The 14038-nt window shown below is 59.6% G+C and overlaps 2 protein-coding genes across 2 annotated transcripts; one reads left to right on the forward strand and one right to left on the reverse strand.

The window, feature by feature from the left end:
* Nucleotides 1–2235: 2235 nt before the first annotated feature.
* Nucleotides 2236–6651, reverse strand: A1BG (alpha-1-B glycoprotein). The gene is made up of 8 exons (XM_036833145.1): nt 6564–6651; nt 6440–6475; nt 6076–6354; nt 5335–5607; nt 4762–5058; nt 3844–4140; nt 2766–3053; nt 2236–2414 (listed from the first exon to the last, which is right to left on the reverse strand). Exons 1-8 carry the CDS (start codon nt 6595–6597, stop codon nt 2407–2409), a joined length of 1512 nt encoding a protein of 503 aa, XP_036689040.1. The 5' UTR covers nt 6598–6651; the 3' UTR covers nt 2236–2406.
* Nucleotides 6652–9316: 2665 nt separating this feature from the next.
* LOC118885340 (alpha-1B-glycoprotein-like) lies at nt 9317–13751 on the forward strand. Its single transcript, XM_036833965.1, has 8 exons — nt 9317–9464; nt 9553–9588; nt 9675–9953; nt 10422–10694; nt 10972–11268; nt 11888–12184; nt 12976–13263; nt 13618–13751. The coding sequence occupies exons 1-8, from the start codon at nt 9317–9319 to the stop codon at nt 13623–13625; spliced, it is 1626 nt and encodes a 541-aa protein (XP_036689860.1). The 3' UTR covers nt 13626–13751.
* Nucleotides 13752–14038: the final 287 nt, after the last annotated feature.

A 14038-nucleotide genomic window follows, 5' to 3' on the forward strand; every position in this document is an offset into this window, starting at 1 on the left:
AGAAGGCAGGAAAGGGGAAACAGATGGATAACAGAAGGAATAAACAGAAAAGAAAAAGGTGGATGAAAACCCAAGCATATCCATTGTTACATGTAAATGATCTAAATATACCAATTAAAAGAATGTGCCAGAATGAATATTTTAAAAAGAATATAAGAAACATACCTTAAATATAATATACGTAAGCTTAAAGTAAAAGAGTGGGGAAAGGTATATAATATGAAAACTCCATCAAAGAATGCTGCAGTGACTATATTAATATCGAACCAAGTAGACTTCTGAACAGGGAAAATTACCAGGAATAAAGAGAGAAATTACACAGTGATAAAGGGCCACTTCACGAAGAAGACATAATTCCAAATGTGTATGAATCTAACAACAAAGCCTTAAAATACAGGAAACAAAAACTGGTAGAGCTGAAAGAAAATAGTAGACAAATTCACAATTATACTTGGAGACTTCAACACCCCTCTCTCTATAATCAACAAAACAAGAAGACAGAAAATCAGTAAGGTTACAAAAGAACTGAACAACATCATCAACCAACTGGATGTAATGGATGAACTTGCCAATAGTCGATTTTTTTTTTTATCCACAAAGAAGTAATTTCCCATGATTTAAAGTAACACAGGGCGTCCCTGGTGGCGCAGTGGTTAGGAATCCGCCTACCAATGCAGGTGACACGGGTTTGAGCCCTGGTCTGGGAGGATCCCATATGCCGCGGAGCAACTAAACCCTTGAGCCACAACTACTGAGCCTGCGCTCTAGAGCCCGTGAGCCACAACTACTGAGCCCATGTGCCACAAATACTGAAGCCCACGCGCCTAGAGCCTGTGCTCCACAACAAGCGAAGCCACTGCAATGAGAAGCCCGTGCACCGCAACAGAGAGTAGCCCCCACTCGCCGCAACTAGAGAAAGCCCACACGTAGCAACGAAGACCCAACACAGCCAAAAATTTAAAAATAAGTAAAATAGGGCTTCCCTGGTGGCACAGTGGTTGAGAATCTGCCTGCTAATGCAGGGGACACGGGTTCGAGCCCTGGTCTGGGAAGATCCCACATGCCGCGGAGCAACTAGGCCCGTGAGCCACAATTACTGAGCCTGCGCGTCTGGAGCCTGTGCTCCGCAACAAGAGAGGCCGCGATAGTGAGAGGCCCGCGCACCACGATGAAGAGTGGCCCCCGCTTGCCACAACTAGAGAAAGCCCCCGCACGAAACGAAGACCCAACACAGCCAAAAATAAATAAATAAATAAAAATTTAAAAAAATAAGTAAATTAAATTTATTTTTAAAAAGTAACACTGTTACTAATGTTTAACCCCAAAAGTCAATGACCTAAGTTTCCACCTGAAGAAAAGGAAAAAGAAGAAATTAATTCAGAAGTAAGTAGAAGGAAGGGACCAGTAACGATACAAGAAGAGATTCACAAAGTAGAAAAGAGACAGTACAAAAATGAGCAAAGCCAAAATGTAGTAAGTTCTTTGAAAAGATTAATGCAGTTGATGAGCCCCTAGCTAAACTGACAGAGAGAGAGGGAGAAGGGACACCACATCAGTCATGAAAGAGGTGACATCACTACAGACCCTGCAGGCACTAAAAGAATGCAGGAGTGTTATGAGCAACTCCATGCCAGTAAATCAGACCTCTCAGAAGAAATAGGCAAACACACAGTTTATCAAGTATTAGTTGATAATGCTAGCCTAATACACAACTGCTGTATGCCAGCACCTCGAGGGCCAAGCTCCAGGCAGGGGTTGGGCAACAGTCCAGGAGGGCGTCGGGTGGGGTAAACGGGGCTCAGGATCGAGGGACAGTGGGGAAGGACAGGACTCCCACTCCTCCCACAGCTCCAAGCTCGGATGTGGGAGACCTGGCCTCTGGTTGGAGACACAGTCTGGCACCACCACACGGTGGCCACTCAGACTGGGAAGACAGAACTACACAGTGCAGCCTCTGAACTGCCTCCCAGTTCAGTCAAGGTATGTCTGGAGCCTCAAGCTGCCCACCCACACCTGCTGGGGACTGGGCAGAGGTGACTGGGGAGTAGCTTAATGGAAGAAGGCAGAAGAAGGCAGTCTTGAAAAGTGGGGGCCCGGAAGCCAATCCTCGGCACGCCTACCCTCAGGATCCAACCCGGAGCCCATCCACCTTCAAGACCCAGGATCCCAGCCCGCTTCCCTCGGCTCTGGGACTCCAGCCCCACTACACCGGGGCTGCCGTTGGCCAAAGACACATTTTTAAAGTCTGTCTTCACATTTATTGATTCTGGCATGGTTGAGGGAGAGCCGTCCCTGCCCTCTCCCCCCAGGGCAAGTCCAGCTTCCAGCTGCAGGAAGAGGGATCAGAGCCAGACTGGAGAAAGGACTTCCCAAGGGTACCATCAGCAGCCTGGGTCTGCAGCTGGATCAGCCTCCTAGACAAATTTGACAGAAGAGAAATGCTAGGGGGAGGAGGCTCCCTGGTGAGTCAGGGCAGACCTCACTGAGACCCCCCAGGAAGGATGTGGCTTGGTCAGCTGCCAGCTAAGACCCCCCCCCCCCACACACACACCTGGGCCTCCCTCCAGGTGCTCCAGCTGGCCACGCCACTCTCTGCCTTAGGGCCTTTGCCTATGTGGTTCCCTGCCTGCAATTCCCCCCACGCACCCCAGCAGACTAGGCCAGTGTTAGTGCTGGGAGGAGGTGCGGGGAAGGGCACTCCTGGAGGAGGGTACAATCCGGGCAAAGGCCGGGAGCCTCGACGCGCCCACAGAACCGAGCTCCACCTGCCACTTGGAGCTCCACCGGGTCGCTGAGCTGGGACAGCAGGAAGTGGGGCCAGTTGGAGCGGTAGCCGCAGCTGTAGTTGCCGGCGTGTTGGGGCCCCACGTAGGTCAGCACGAGGTCCGCGGAGGGGTGGGTGGTCCAGACCACCGCCGAGGGCTCCTCTTCGCCGGACCGTAGCAGCAGGAAGGAGACGTCGGGCACGTGGCCCTCGCAGCGTAGGACAGCGTCGCGGCCCGGAGTCACGGCCCCCGTCCACAGGGGCCGGAGCCGCGGCCTGGGCAGGGGTCCTGGGCGAGAAGCGGGTCGGTCAAGTGAAGCCCCTCGCCCCAGGCAGCAGCGGCCCAGCCCCGCTCCGCTGCCAGCCCCCTTCTCCAGCCCAGGTTGCTGGCCTCACACCGTGGTCACTGCCCTGTAACCGTAGTGTCGCCCCTTACACGCCCCCCCCCAGACCCGGGCCTTCTCTGAGACTTCCTGGGGTCCCCAGCGAACGGCACTCAGGGCTTCAGGACAGGTGAGGAGAAGGAAGACAGGATCCAGGGGAACGGGTTCCCGCAGAGGGCACAGCGCAGTCAGTGGTCTGGCGGTGGACGCTGTGCCGGGGGCTCTGCCTGACCTCCGACCCCAGGAGATCCGGATGAGGAAATCAGAGGAACACACAAACCCCAGGGCCGGCGGGGGCTCGGGGAGAATTACAGCTCAACCCTCCACCGTGGGCACCTGGGCGCAGGCAGCGGTGGGGTCATAATCTGACTACAGCCGACAGGCGCGTCGCACAGGGAACCTGAGGCGTGAGCCAGTGCAAAGCCGTTAGCACTCTGAACCCTAAGTTCTGGGGCCTCTCTCCACGACCACCACCAGGGCGCTACACGTAGCCCCGGTGCTCACGTCGGTGGGAAACAGGCCGAAAGGCTGGGTGTCCCCGGGCCCTGGCGGCCGACCTCGCGCTCCCCTAAGGAGCCGACTCCGCGGGCAGGGCCGAGGCCCAGAGCGCTTCCCTTCGGCGTCCTGGGACAGGCGGGCGCCCTCGTGTTGCGCACGGGCAGAAGGAGGCTCCGGGCCGCTGTGCCCGCCGCTCACCGTCCACGCGCAGCTCCACGGGCGCGCTGGGCGCGGAGCCCGCCAAGGGCGGCGCCGTGTCCGTGTAGACGCAGCTGTAGTTGGCCGAGTCGACCGCCGAGACGTCGCGCAGCTCAAAGTGGGCCTCCGTCCCCGCGGGGCCCAAGAGACCGTGCACCCGGCGCTGGCCCGCGCCCTCGCGCACCAGGGCGAAGCGCACGCCGGCGCGGGGGGCCCGGCACCGCAGCTGCACCAGCGTCCCCGGCTCGGGCCTCAGAGTCGCGGGCTCGGCCGACAGCTCCGGCGCCGGGAGCGTCCCTGCGGGCAGGACGCGGCAAGGCTGACGCCCAGTGCCGCATCTTTCCGCCGGAAAGAGTGCGCCCCGCTGCCTCTGCTCCCTCCCGGGAGGCCCGCCCGCACCGCCCTGCGTAAAACCGCGCCATCCGCCCGACGTCCCGGCCCCCGTCCTCCCTGGACGCTCACGCACGCTCCTACACTGTGCCTAACTAATTTGTGTGCCCACCAAATGAGAGGCGTGTGGCGTCGTGTTTTGTTGGGGGAGCATCCGCGCCGGCCTCGCCCGCCGGCGTCCGCTCCTGGGGTTTACGCCCCTGGTCCGAGTCCTTGGCGGGTCCTGCAGCCCCAAACTGGCCACCCTCAACAGGACAGGCCTCAGCGCCCACCCGGACCCCGGAGGCTGGGGGCCCCCGTGCATGTAGCGCCTGCATGGCCAGACTTGCGCGTGGACCCAATTATTCTTCGCGGGGCCACGAGGCTGGGCTCATTTTTCTATCCTCAGCTGGGGAAACTGAGGCCGGGCAGATGAGTCGGGATTGAGCCGTGCAGTTACCGGGACCCTTCCCTAGGTCTCTCCTCCCGCTGCCCCGAGGGCAGAGCGCCCCCGCCCTCCCCCCCCGCTGCCACATCCCCCAGGCTCACCATCGCTCAGCACCAGCTCGGCGGGCGCGCTGTCCAAGGACCAGGGCGCTAGCTCGTCTCGCAGCCGGTAGCGGCACGTGTAGACACCGCCGTCTCCCGGGGCCAGCGTGTTCAGCTGGAAGAAGACGCGGTCTGGGCTGGTACTGGCCATGGGTACCTGCAGCACCTCCTCGCCCCGCCGCAGCTGGAAGTCCACCCCGCTCAGGGGCGCCACGCAGGTGAGAGTCGTGCGCGAGCCGGGGCGCAGGAGCCCGGCGAACCCGCTATCCAGAGTCAGCGTGGGTGGCGGCGGCGTGGCTGCAAGGCAGGGACACTCACTGGGGCGGCCAGAGTCCCAGCCACCCCCGCTGTGGGAGCGTTCCTTGGAGCCCAGCCTCCAGACCTCGGCCCCCGGAACAGCCTTCCTTGTGGCAAATTCCCACGCCACTATCAAGGCGGGGCAACTGCGTGGCCACTGTTTCCCAGACCCAGTCCTGGGCAGGGGTATTCAGGGCCGGGGGTCAGGGTAAAAGCTACTCTGTCTCCAGGAGCCTCCGCCCCCAGGAAGCCCTCTGGGATGGTCCACACACTCACCCAGCTCCTCTATGGTCACAGTGGCACTGGGCTCCGAGGGGGCGCCTGATGCGTGGGTCCGGTAGCTGCAGCTGTAGTTGCCAGCCCGGTGGACTGGGAAGGTGGCCTGCGTGTCCTCTGGGGCCTCAGCCACCTCCAGAAACTGGTCGTCGCCTTCCCGCCTCAGCAGGAAGGTCACACCGCGAAGTCCCCCGAGGCACAGCAGCGTCGTGTTCAGGCCCCGTGTGATCCAGGGCACGGGCTTGGTCGAGAGCAAGGGTGGGGGCAGGGGCTCTGCGGCGGGGGCGGGGGGTGGGGCGCAGGGGTCACGGGTGGTTCTACCTGAGTTGGAAGATACAGGGCCCCAGCCGGACCTGGACCTCCACACTCATGGGAATGTGAGGGAGCCAGGAGATGGAAGGCATTGGCGGGGGTGGAGGGGTGGAGGGGTGACAGGTCGAGACGGGGACAGGGGACTACAAGGGGAAGTCGCGTTCAGGGCCCACCTGTGGCCAGGCCTGCCCTAACCGCTTCCTGGGGATTCAGTCATTTATTCCTCACAGCCTTCTAGGGTTGCTACAAACATCACCCTCATTTTACCAGTGGGGAAACTGAGGCTCAGAGATGTCACCTGACTTGCCCGAGGCCACCAGCCACTCGGGGAGGGGGCCGGAAGAGAGCAGGGAGAGTGAGGAGTGGAGGAAGGGAGGCCTCTCCAGCGGCCTCTCTTCCGGCCTCGAGGCCCGTGAGCCCTCCACTCACCTGCTCCAGTCACCTCCACGAGGTTGCTCAGGCTGGTCCTCCCACTGTCCATGCTGTAGCGGCAGCGGTAGAGGCCCCGGGTGTCACCGGTCACTGCTCCCAGCGGGAACCTGTACTCGGTGGCAGGTGAACCCAGGTGCACCAGTTCCTGGGCCACCCCATCCTTGAGGAGCTGGAACTCCAGGGTCCACAGGGGGCTCTGGCATGTCAGCGTCACGTTGGCCCAGGGTTCCAGCAGCGATTCGACCTCTGCCCACAGGGTTGGCCTTGTGTCGAAGACTGCGTGGGGATGGGTGTCAGACCTGGGTGCCCAGGCAGGGGCTCACCCCGCAGCGCCCACCATGCCCAGGCCCGGCCCACTCACATATGGCCTCCTCGGTCACTGGGTTCAGGGCGAGACCTGCGGAGACCCACCACCTGTGAGGCCCCATGGCTCTTCCTTCCCGCCCCTCATCCTGGCCCCGGGGACCCCAGGCCAGGCGCCTCACCCCAGAGCAGCAGGAGGGCCACCCGTGCGGACATGGTCAGCCTCAATGCAACCCCAGGAGTGTCTGCCGGGTGATAAGGCCCAGCCAGGGCGGCCGGGAGGGTGGGGCGGTGGAGGGAGGGCGCGGGGCACTGACCTCGCAGCTCATTCGTATTTCCAGGAAAGCAGGGCTCCAGGGGGTCGGGACAAAGGGCAGATGTGGCCTCAGGAGTCTCAGCTATAGCAACAATCAATAACTATGCAGAATGAATAAACTAAATTAATAATAAAGAGTAAAGATAACAAAATAAATGATATAACAGTAAACAATAACAAGTGAAGAAAATTAATAAATAATAAAATGATGTAAATAGAAAAATAAGTACAATTTTTAAAATAAAATAAAATAAATACTAAACCAAGTAATGTAATAAATAATAACAAATACATGTAAGTAATAGTATGGAATCATAGTTCGCAAATAAAATTACCAATAAGCAATAAAATGATTAAAGTGAAAATAATAAATTATTTAATGATGAGAGAGAGGATAAAACACTAAATATTAAAAATAGATAATGCAATAAATGACAACAAATTAATAATAAAAGTAAAATAATAAATGTCAGAAATAGATAGTATAATAAATAAAAGATACATTATAGTGGGAATTTCCTGGGTGTCCAGTGGTTAGGGCTCCACGCTTCCACTGCAGGGGTCCGGTTTTGATCCCTGGTTGGGGAACTAAGATCCCGCAAGCTGAGTGGCATGGCCAAAAAAAAACCATGAGAGTGTAAATGAATATTTATATTGATGATTTGTTTATAAATAATAATCCATGAGAATAAAATAATAAATGATAAATAAAATAAAAATAAGTAATAAAATTACGAGGCACCTCCTGCTGTGTGTTCACGGTGTTGTGCACCTTCCCAGCTCCCCCACTCCCACCATCCTGGTTTCCGCACTGCTCAAGCTGCCTCACAGCCTTTACGCTGTCTGTCCCCTCTGCCTGATGCTCCTCCCCCAGTGACCCGCAGGGCTCAACCTCCCCAAGAAGCCTTCCCTGACCCTCCAGAGCCACGTGGCCCCTCTGCCCCCGTCTCCACCATGTCCTCGGGATGTGTGTTCTTCCCAGCACCTCTGTCTCCCTGACCAGCCTGGGCTCCACACGGGCAGGGCCTGGGTGGACATTTTCACACTGTCATCTCTGTGTCTGGCACACAGGAGGTGCTCAGTACAAGCTTGTGGGATGCATGGGGGAGGAGGAAGGCGGGTCAGCTGGCAGATGAGAGCTGGGAGGTTTTCACAAGCCTGCGACGAGCTGGAGAGCTGCGGCCTGGACACCCGGGCTGAGGACCAGACCTCCAGGGGTGGGATGACCGGACCCCCTCAGAGGTCCAGAGTGAGAACACACCTCCCACTCTCTCCCACTGGGCTGTGTCTTAGGGGGAGGGGGAGGCCCACTGGGGACAGGTGAGGCCTGGCCTCTCCGCAGTGAGCGACAGCCACAAGAATGACCAAGGGCAGCTCAGAAAACTGTCCACAACCTGAGCACAGGGGCAGGACCAGGGTGGAAGCACAGGTCTGAACTGAATGGCCTGGGTGCGAATGTGTCTCCAAATCCATGGTGGGTCACACATTGCGGAATCAACCAGCGCTGGAGGAGGAATCAGCTCCAGGCAAGAGCCAGGATGCGCCTGCAGGAGGCCCGCAGGACGCCAAGCGTAGAAAACCCAGACACGGGCGAATCCCACCTCGGCCGGCACACCTCCGACACTGCACGTCGGGGGGGCCCACGTGGGGCTTGGGGTTGGCCTGGGCCCTGCCCGCTGCCTTCACCTGCCCCAAGGTGAGTGGGGACCCCAGTACTGCTCAGCTGTTGGGGGAGGAGAGGAGAGGCCTTGCAGAGGGGAACGTGCCAGGAGGACAGGCCCCCACCTGCCTCATTTCCTTCACGCCTAACGCAGAACTGACAGTAACACCACCTACTGCCCAAGTCCACGCGCAGAATGCTGTGAACCACAACAGTAGGTGCCTCATAATTTTATGACTTATTTTTATTTTATGATTTATTATTTTATTATCAATTATTTATTACTTATAAACAAACCATCAATTTAAATATTCGTTTATTACTTTAATGTATTTCTTATTTATTATACTATCTCTTTCTAACATTATTTTATTACTTTTATTAATTTGTTGTCATTTATTGCATTATCTATTTTTAATACTTAGTGTTTTATCCTTTCTCTTATCATTAATTAATTCTTTTCACTTTAATCATCTTATGACTTATTGGTAATTTTGTTTGCTAACTATGATTCCATTCTATTATTTAAATGTATTTGTTATTATTTATTACATTACTTGGTTTAGTATTTATTTTATTTTAATGTATTTCTTTTCTCTCTCTCTTTTTTTTTTTTCTTTTGCCACACTGCCTGGCATGTAGGATCTTAGTTCCCTGAACAGGGATCGAACCCTTGCCGCCTGCAGTGGAGTCCTAACCACTGGACCAGCAGGGAATTCATAATTTTATTTTTATTTTAAAAATGTTCTTATTATTTTTCCATTTACTATTTATTATTAATTGTCTTCATTTGTTATTCTTTGCTGTTATTACATCATTTATTTTGTTATCTTTACTCTTTATTATTAATTTAGTTTATTCATTCTGCATAGTTATTGATTGTTGCTATAGCTGAGATTCCTGAGGCCACATCTGCCCTTTGTCCCGACCCCTGGAGCCCTGCTTTCCTGGAAATACGAATGAGCTGCGAGGTCAGTGCCCCGCGCCCTCCCTCCACCGCCCCCACCCTCCCGGCCGCCCTGGCTGGGCCTTATCACCCGGCAGACACTCCTGGGGTTGCATTGAGGCTGACATGTCCGCACGGGTGGCCCCTCCTGCTGCTCTGGGGTGAGGCGCCTGGCCTGGGGTCCCCGGGGCCAGGATGAGGGGCGGGAAGGAAGAGCCATGGGGCCTCACAGGTGGTGGGTCTCCGCAGGTCTCGCCCTGAACCCAGTGACCGAGGAGGCCATATGTGAGTGGGCCGGGCCTGGGCATGGTGGGCGCTGCGGGGTGAGCCCCCTGCCTGGGCACCCAGGTCTGACACCCATCCCCACGCAGTCTTCGACACAAGGCCAACCCTGTGGGCAGAGGTCGAATCGCTGCTGGAACCCTGGGCCAACGTGACGCTGACATGTCAGAGCCCCCTGTGGACCCTGGAGTTCCAGCTCCTCAAGGATGGGGTGGCCCAGGAACTGGTGCACCTGGGTTCACCTGCCACCGAGTACAGGTTCCCGCTGGGAGCAGTGACCGGTGACACCCGGGGCCTCTACCGCTGCCGCTACAGCATGGACAGTGGGAGGACCAGCCTGAGCAACCTCGTGGAGGTGACTGGAGCAGGTGAGTGGAGGGCTCACGGGCCTCGAGGCCGGAAGAGAGGCCGCTGGAGAGGCCTCCCTTCCTCCACTCCTCACTCTCCCTGCTCTCTTCCGGCCCCCTCCCCGAGTGGCTGGTGGCCTCGGGCAAGTCAGGTGACATCTCTGAGCCTCAGTTTCCCCACTGGTAAAATGAGGGTGATGTTTGTAGCAACCCTAGAAGGCTGTGAGGAATAAATGACTGAATCCCCAGGAAGCGGTTAGGGCAGGCCTGGCCACAGGTGGGCCCTGAACGCGACTTCCCCTTGTAGTCCCCTGTCCCCGTCTCGACCTGTCACCCCTCCACCCCTCCACCCCCGCCAATGCCTTCCATCTCCTGGCTCCCTCACATTCCCATGAGTGTGGAGGTCCAGGTCCGGCTGGGGCCCTGTATCTTCCAACTCAGGTAGAACCACCCGTGACCCCTGCGCCCCACCCCCCGCCCCCGCCGCAGAGCCCCTGCCCCCACCCTTGCTCTCGACCAAGCCCGTGCCCTGGATCACACGGGGCCTGAACACGACGCTGCTGTGCCTCGGGGGACTTCGCGGTGTGACCTTCCTGCTGAGGCGGGAAGGCGACGACCAGTTTCTGGAGGTGGCTGAGGCCCCAGAGGACACGCAGGCCACCTTCCCAGTCCACCGGGCTGGCAACTACAGCTGCAGCTACCGGACCCACGCATCAGGCGCCCCCTCGGAGCCCAGTGCCACTGTGACCATAGAGGAGCTGGGTGAGTGTGTGGACCATCCCAGAGGGCTTCCTGGGGGCGGAGGCTCCTGGAGACAGAGTAGCTTTTACCCTGACCCCCGGCCCTGAATACCCCTGCCCAGGACTGGGTCTGGGAAACAGTGGCCACGCAGTTGCCCCGCCTTGATAGTGGCGTGGGAATTTGCCACAAGGAAGGCTTGTTCCGGGGGCCGAGGTCTGGAGGCTGGGCTCCAAGGAACGCTCCCACAGCGGGGGTGGCTGGGACTCTGGCCGCCCCAGTGAGTGTCCCTGCCTTGCAGCCACGCCGCCGCCACCCACGCTGACTCTGGATAGCGGGTTCGCCGGGCTCCTGCGCCCCGGCTCGCGCACGACTCTCACCTGCGTGGCGCCCCTGAGCGGGGTGGACTTCCAGCTGCGGCGGGGCGAGGAGGTGCTGCAGGTACCCATGGCCAGTACCAGCCCAGACCGCGTCTTCTTCCAGCTGAACACGCTGGCCCCGGGAGACGGCGGTGTCTACACGTGCCGCTACCGGCTGCGAGACGAGCTAGCGCCCTGGTCCTTGGACAGCGCGCCCGCCGAGCTGGTGCTGAGCGATGGTGAGCCTGGGGGATGTGGCAGCGGGGAGGGAGGGCGGGGGCGCTCTGCCCTCGGGGCAGCGGGAGGAGAGACCTAGGGAAGGGTCCCGGTAACTGCACGGCTCAATCCCGACTCATCTGCCCGGCCTCAGTTTCCCCAGCTGAGGATAGAAAAATGAGCCCAGCCTCGTGGCCCCGCGAAGAATAATTGGGTCCACGCGCAAGTCTGGCCATGCAGGCGCTACATGCACGGGGGCCCCCAGCCTCCGGGGTCCGGGTGGGCGCTGAGGCCTGTCTGTTGAGGGTGGCCAGTTTGGGGCTGCAGGACCCGCCAAGGACTCGGACCAGGGGCGTAAACCCCAGGAGCGGACGCCGGCGGGCGAGGCCGGCGCGGATGCTCCCCCAACAAAACACGACGCCACACGCCTCTCATTTGGTGGCACACAAATTAGTTAGGCACAGTGTAGGAGCGTGCGTGAGCGTTCCAGGGAGGACGGGGGCCGGGACGTCGGGCGGATGGCGCGGTTTTACGCAGGGCGGTGCGGGCGGGCCTCCCGGGAGGGAGCAGAGGCAGCGGGGCGCACTCTTTCCGGCGGAAAGATGCGGCACTGGGCGTCAGCCTTGCCGCGTCCTGCCGCAGGGACGCTCCCGGCGCCGGAGCTGTCGGCCGAGCCCGCGACTCTGAGGCCCGAGCCGGGGACGCTGGTGCAGCTGCGGTGCCGGGCCCCCCGCGCCGGCGTGCGCTTCGCCCTGGTGCGCGAGGGCGCGGGCCAGCGCCGGGTGCACGGTCTCTTGAGCCCCGCGGGGACGGAGGCCCACTTTGAGCTGCGCGACGTCTCGGCGGTCGACTCGGCCAACTACAGCTGCGTCTACACGGACACGGCGCCGCCCTTGGCGGGCTCCGCGCCCAGCGCGCCCGTGGAGCTGCGCGTGGACGGTGAGCGGCGGGCACAGCGGCCCGGAGCCTCCTTCTGCCCGTGCGCAACACGAGGGCGCCCGCCTGTCCCAGGACGCCGAAGGGAAGCGCTCTGGGCCTCGGCCCTGCCCGCGGAGTCGGCCCCTTAGGGGAGCGCGAGGTCGGCCGCCAGGGCCCGGGGACACCCAGCCTTTCGGCCTGTTTCCCACCGACGTGAGCACCGGGGCTACGTGTAGCGCCCTGGTGGTGGTCGTGGAGAGAGGCCCCAGAACTTAGGGTTCAGAGTGCTAACGGCTTTGCACTGGCTCACGCCTCAGGTTCCCTGTGCGACGCGCCTGTCGGCTGTAGTCAGATTATGACCCCACCGCTGCCTGCGCCCAGGTGCCCACGGTGGAGGGTTGAGCTGTAATTCTCCCCGAGCCCCCGCCGGCCCTGGGGTTTGTGTGTTCCTCTGATTTCCTCATCCGGATCTCCTGGGGTCGGAGGTCAGGCAGAGCCCCCGGCACAGCGTCCACCGCCAGACCACTGACTGCGCTGTGCCCTCTGCGGGAACCCGTTCCCCTGGATCCTGTCTTCCTTCTCCTCACCTGTCCTGAAGCCCTGAGTGCCGTTCGCTGGGGACCCCAGGAAGTCTCAGAGAAGGCCCGGGTCTGGGGGGGGGGCGTGTAAGGGGCGACACTACGGTTACAGGGCAGTGACCACGGTGTGAGGCCAGCAACCTGGGCTGGAGAAGGGGGCTGGCAGCGGAGCGGGGCTGGGCCGCTGCTGCCTGGGGCGAGGGGCTTCACTTGACCGACCCGCTTCTCGCCCAGGACCCCTGCCCAGGCCGCGGCTCCGGCCCCTGTGGACGGGGGCCGTGACTCCGGGCCGCGACGCTGTCCTACGCTGCGAGGGCCACGTGCCCGACGTCTCCTTCCTGCTGCTACGGTCCGGCGAAGAGGAGCCCTCGGCGGTGGTCTGGACCACCCACCCCTCCGCGGACCTCGTGCTGACCTACGTGGGGCCCCAACACGCCGGCAACTACAGCTGCGGCTACCGCTCCAACTGGCCCCACTCCCTGCTGTCCCAGCTCAGCGACCCGGTGGAGCTCCAAGTGGCAGGTGGAGCTCGGTTCTGTGGGCGCGTCGAGGCTCCCGGCCTTTGCCCGGATTGTACCCTCCTCCAGGAGTGCCCTTCCCCGCACCTCCTCCCAGCACTAAACACTGGCCTAGTCTGCTGGGGTGCGTGGGGGGAATTGCAGGCAGGGAACCACATAGGCAAAGGCCCTAAGGCAGAGAGTGGCGTGGCCAGCTGGAGCACCTGGAGGGAGGCCCAGGTGTGTGTGTGTGTGGGGGGGGGGTCTTAGCTGGCAGCTGACCAAGCCACATCCTTCCTGGGGGGTCTCAGTGAGGTCTGCCCTGACTCACCAGGGAGCCTCCTCCCCCTAGCATTTCTCTTCTGTCAAATTTGTCTAGGAGGCTGATCCAGCTGCAGACCCAGGCTGCTGATGGTACCCTTGGGAAGTCCTTTCTCCAGTCTGGCTCTGATCCCTCTTCCTGCAGCTGGAAGCTGGACTTGCCCTGGGGGAGAGGGCAGGGACGGCTCTCCCTCAACCATGCCAGAATCAATAAATGTGAAGACAGACTTTAAAAATGTGTCTTTGGCCAACGGCAGCCCCGGTGTAGTGGGGCTGGAGTCCCAGAGCCGAGGGAAGCGGGCTGGGATCCTGGGTCTTGAAGGTGGATGGGCTCCGGGTTGGATCCTGAGGGTAGGCGTTGCCGAGGATTGGCTTCCGGGCCCCCACTTTTCAAGACTGCCTTCTTCTGCCTTCTTCCATTAGCTACTACCCAGTCACCTCTGCCCAGTCCCCAGCAGGTGTGGGTGGGCAGCTTGAGG

This window comes from Balaenoptera musculus, chromosome 19 (assembly GCF_009873245.2).
Source record: "Balaenoptera musculus isolate JJ_BM4_2016_0621 chromosome 19, mBalMus1.pri.v3, whole genome shotgun sequence".
NCBI classification, from domain to species: Eukaryota; Metazoa; Chordata; class Mammalia; order Artiodactyla; family Balaenopteridae; genus Balaenoptera; species Balaenoptera musculus.

Bases quoted from the DNA above. Each gene is read 5' to 3' on its own strand.
- A1BG (XM_036833145.1), bottom strand. From the start codon at position 6,597: ATGTCCGCACGGGTGGCCCTCCTGCTGCTCTGGG. The intron at 4,141-4,761 runs GTGAGCCTGGGG...TCCTGCCCGCAG, and splicing joins CGAGCTGGTGCTGAGCGATG to GGACGCTCCCGGCGCCGGAG. The intron at 3,054-3,843 runs GTGAGCGGCGGG...CTTCTCGCCCAG, and splicing joins CGTGGAGCTGCGCGTGGACG to GACCCCTGCCCAGGCCGCGG.
- LOC118885340 (XM_036833965.1), top strand. From the start codon at position 9,317: ATGAGCTGCGAGGTCAGTGCCCCGCGCCCTCCCTCCACCGCCCCCACC. The intron at 9,465-9,552 runs GTGAGGCGCCTG...GGGTCTCCGCAG, and splicing joins GCCCCTCCTGCTGCTCTGGG to GTCTCGCCCTGAACCCAGTG. The intron at 9,954-10,421 runs GTGAGTGGAGGG...CCCCCGCCGCAG, and splicing joins CGTGGAGGTGACTGGAGCAG to AGCCCCTGCCCCCACCCTTG.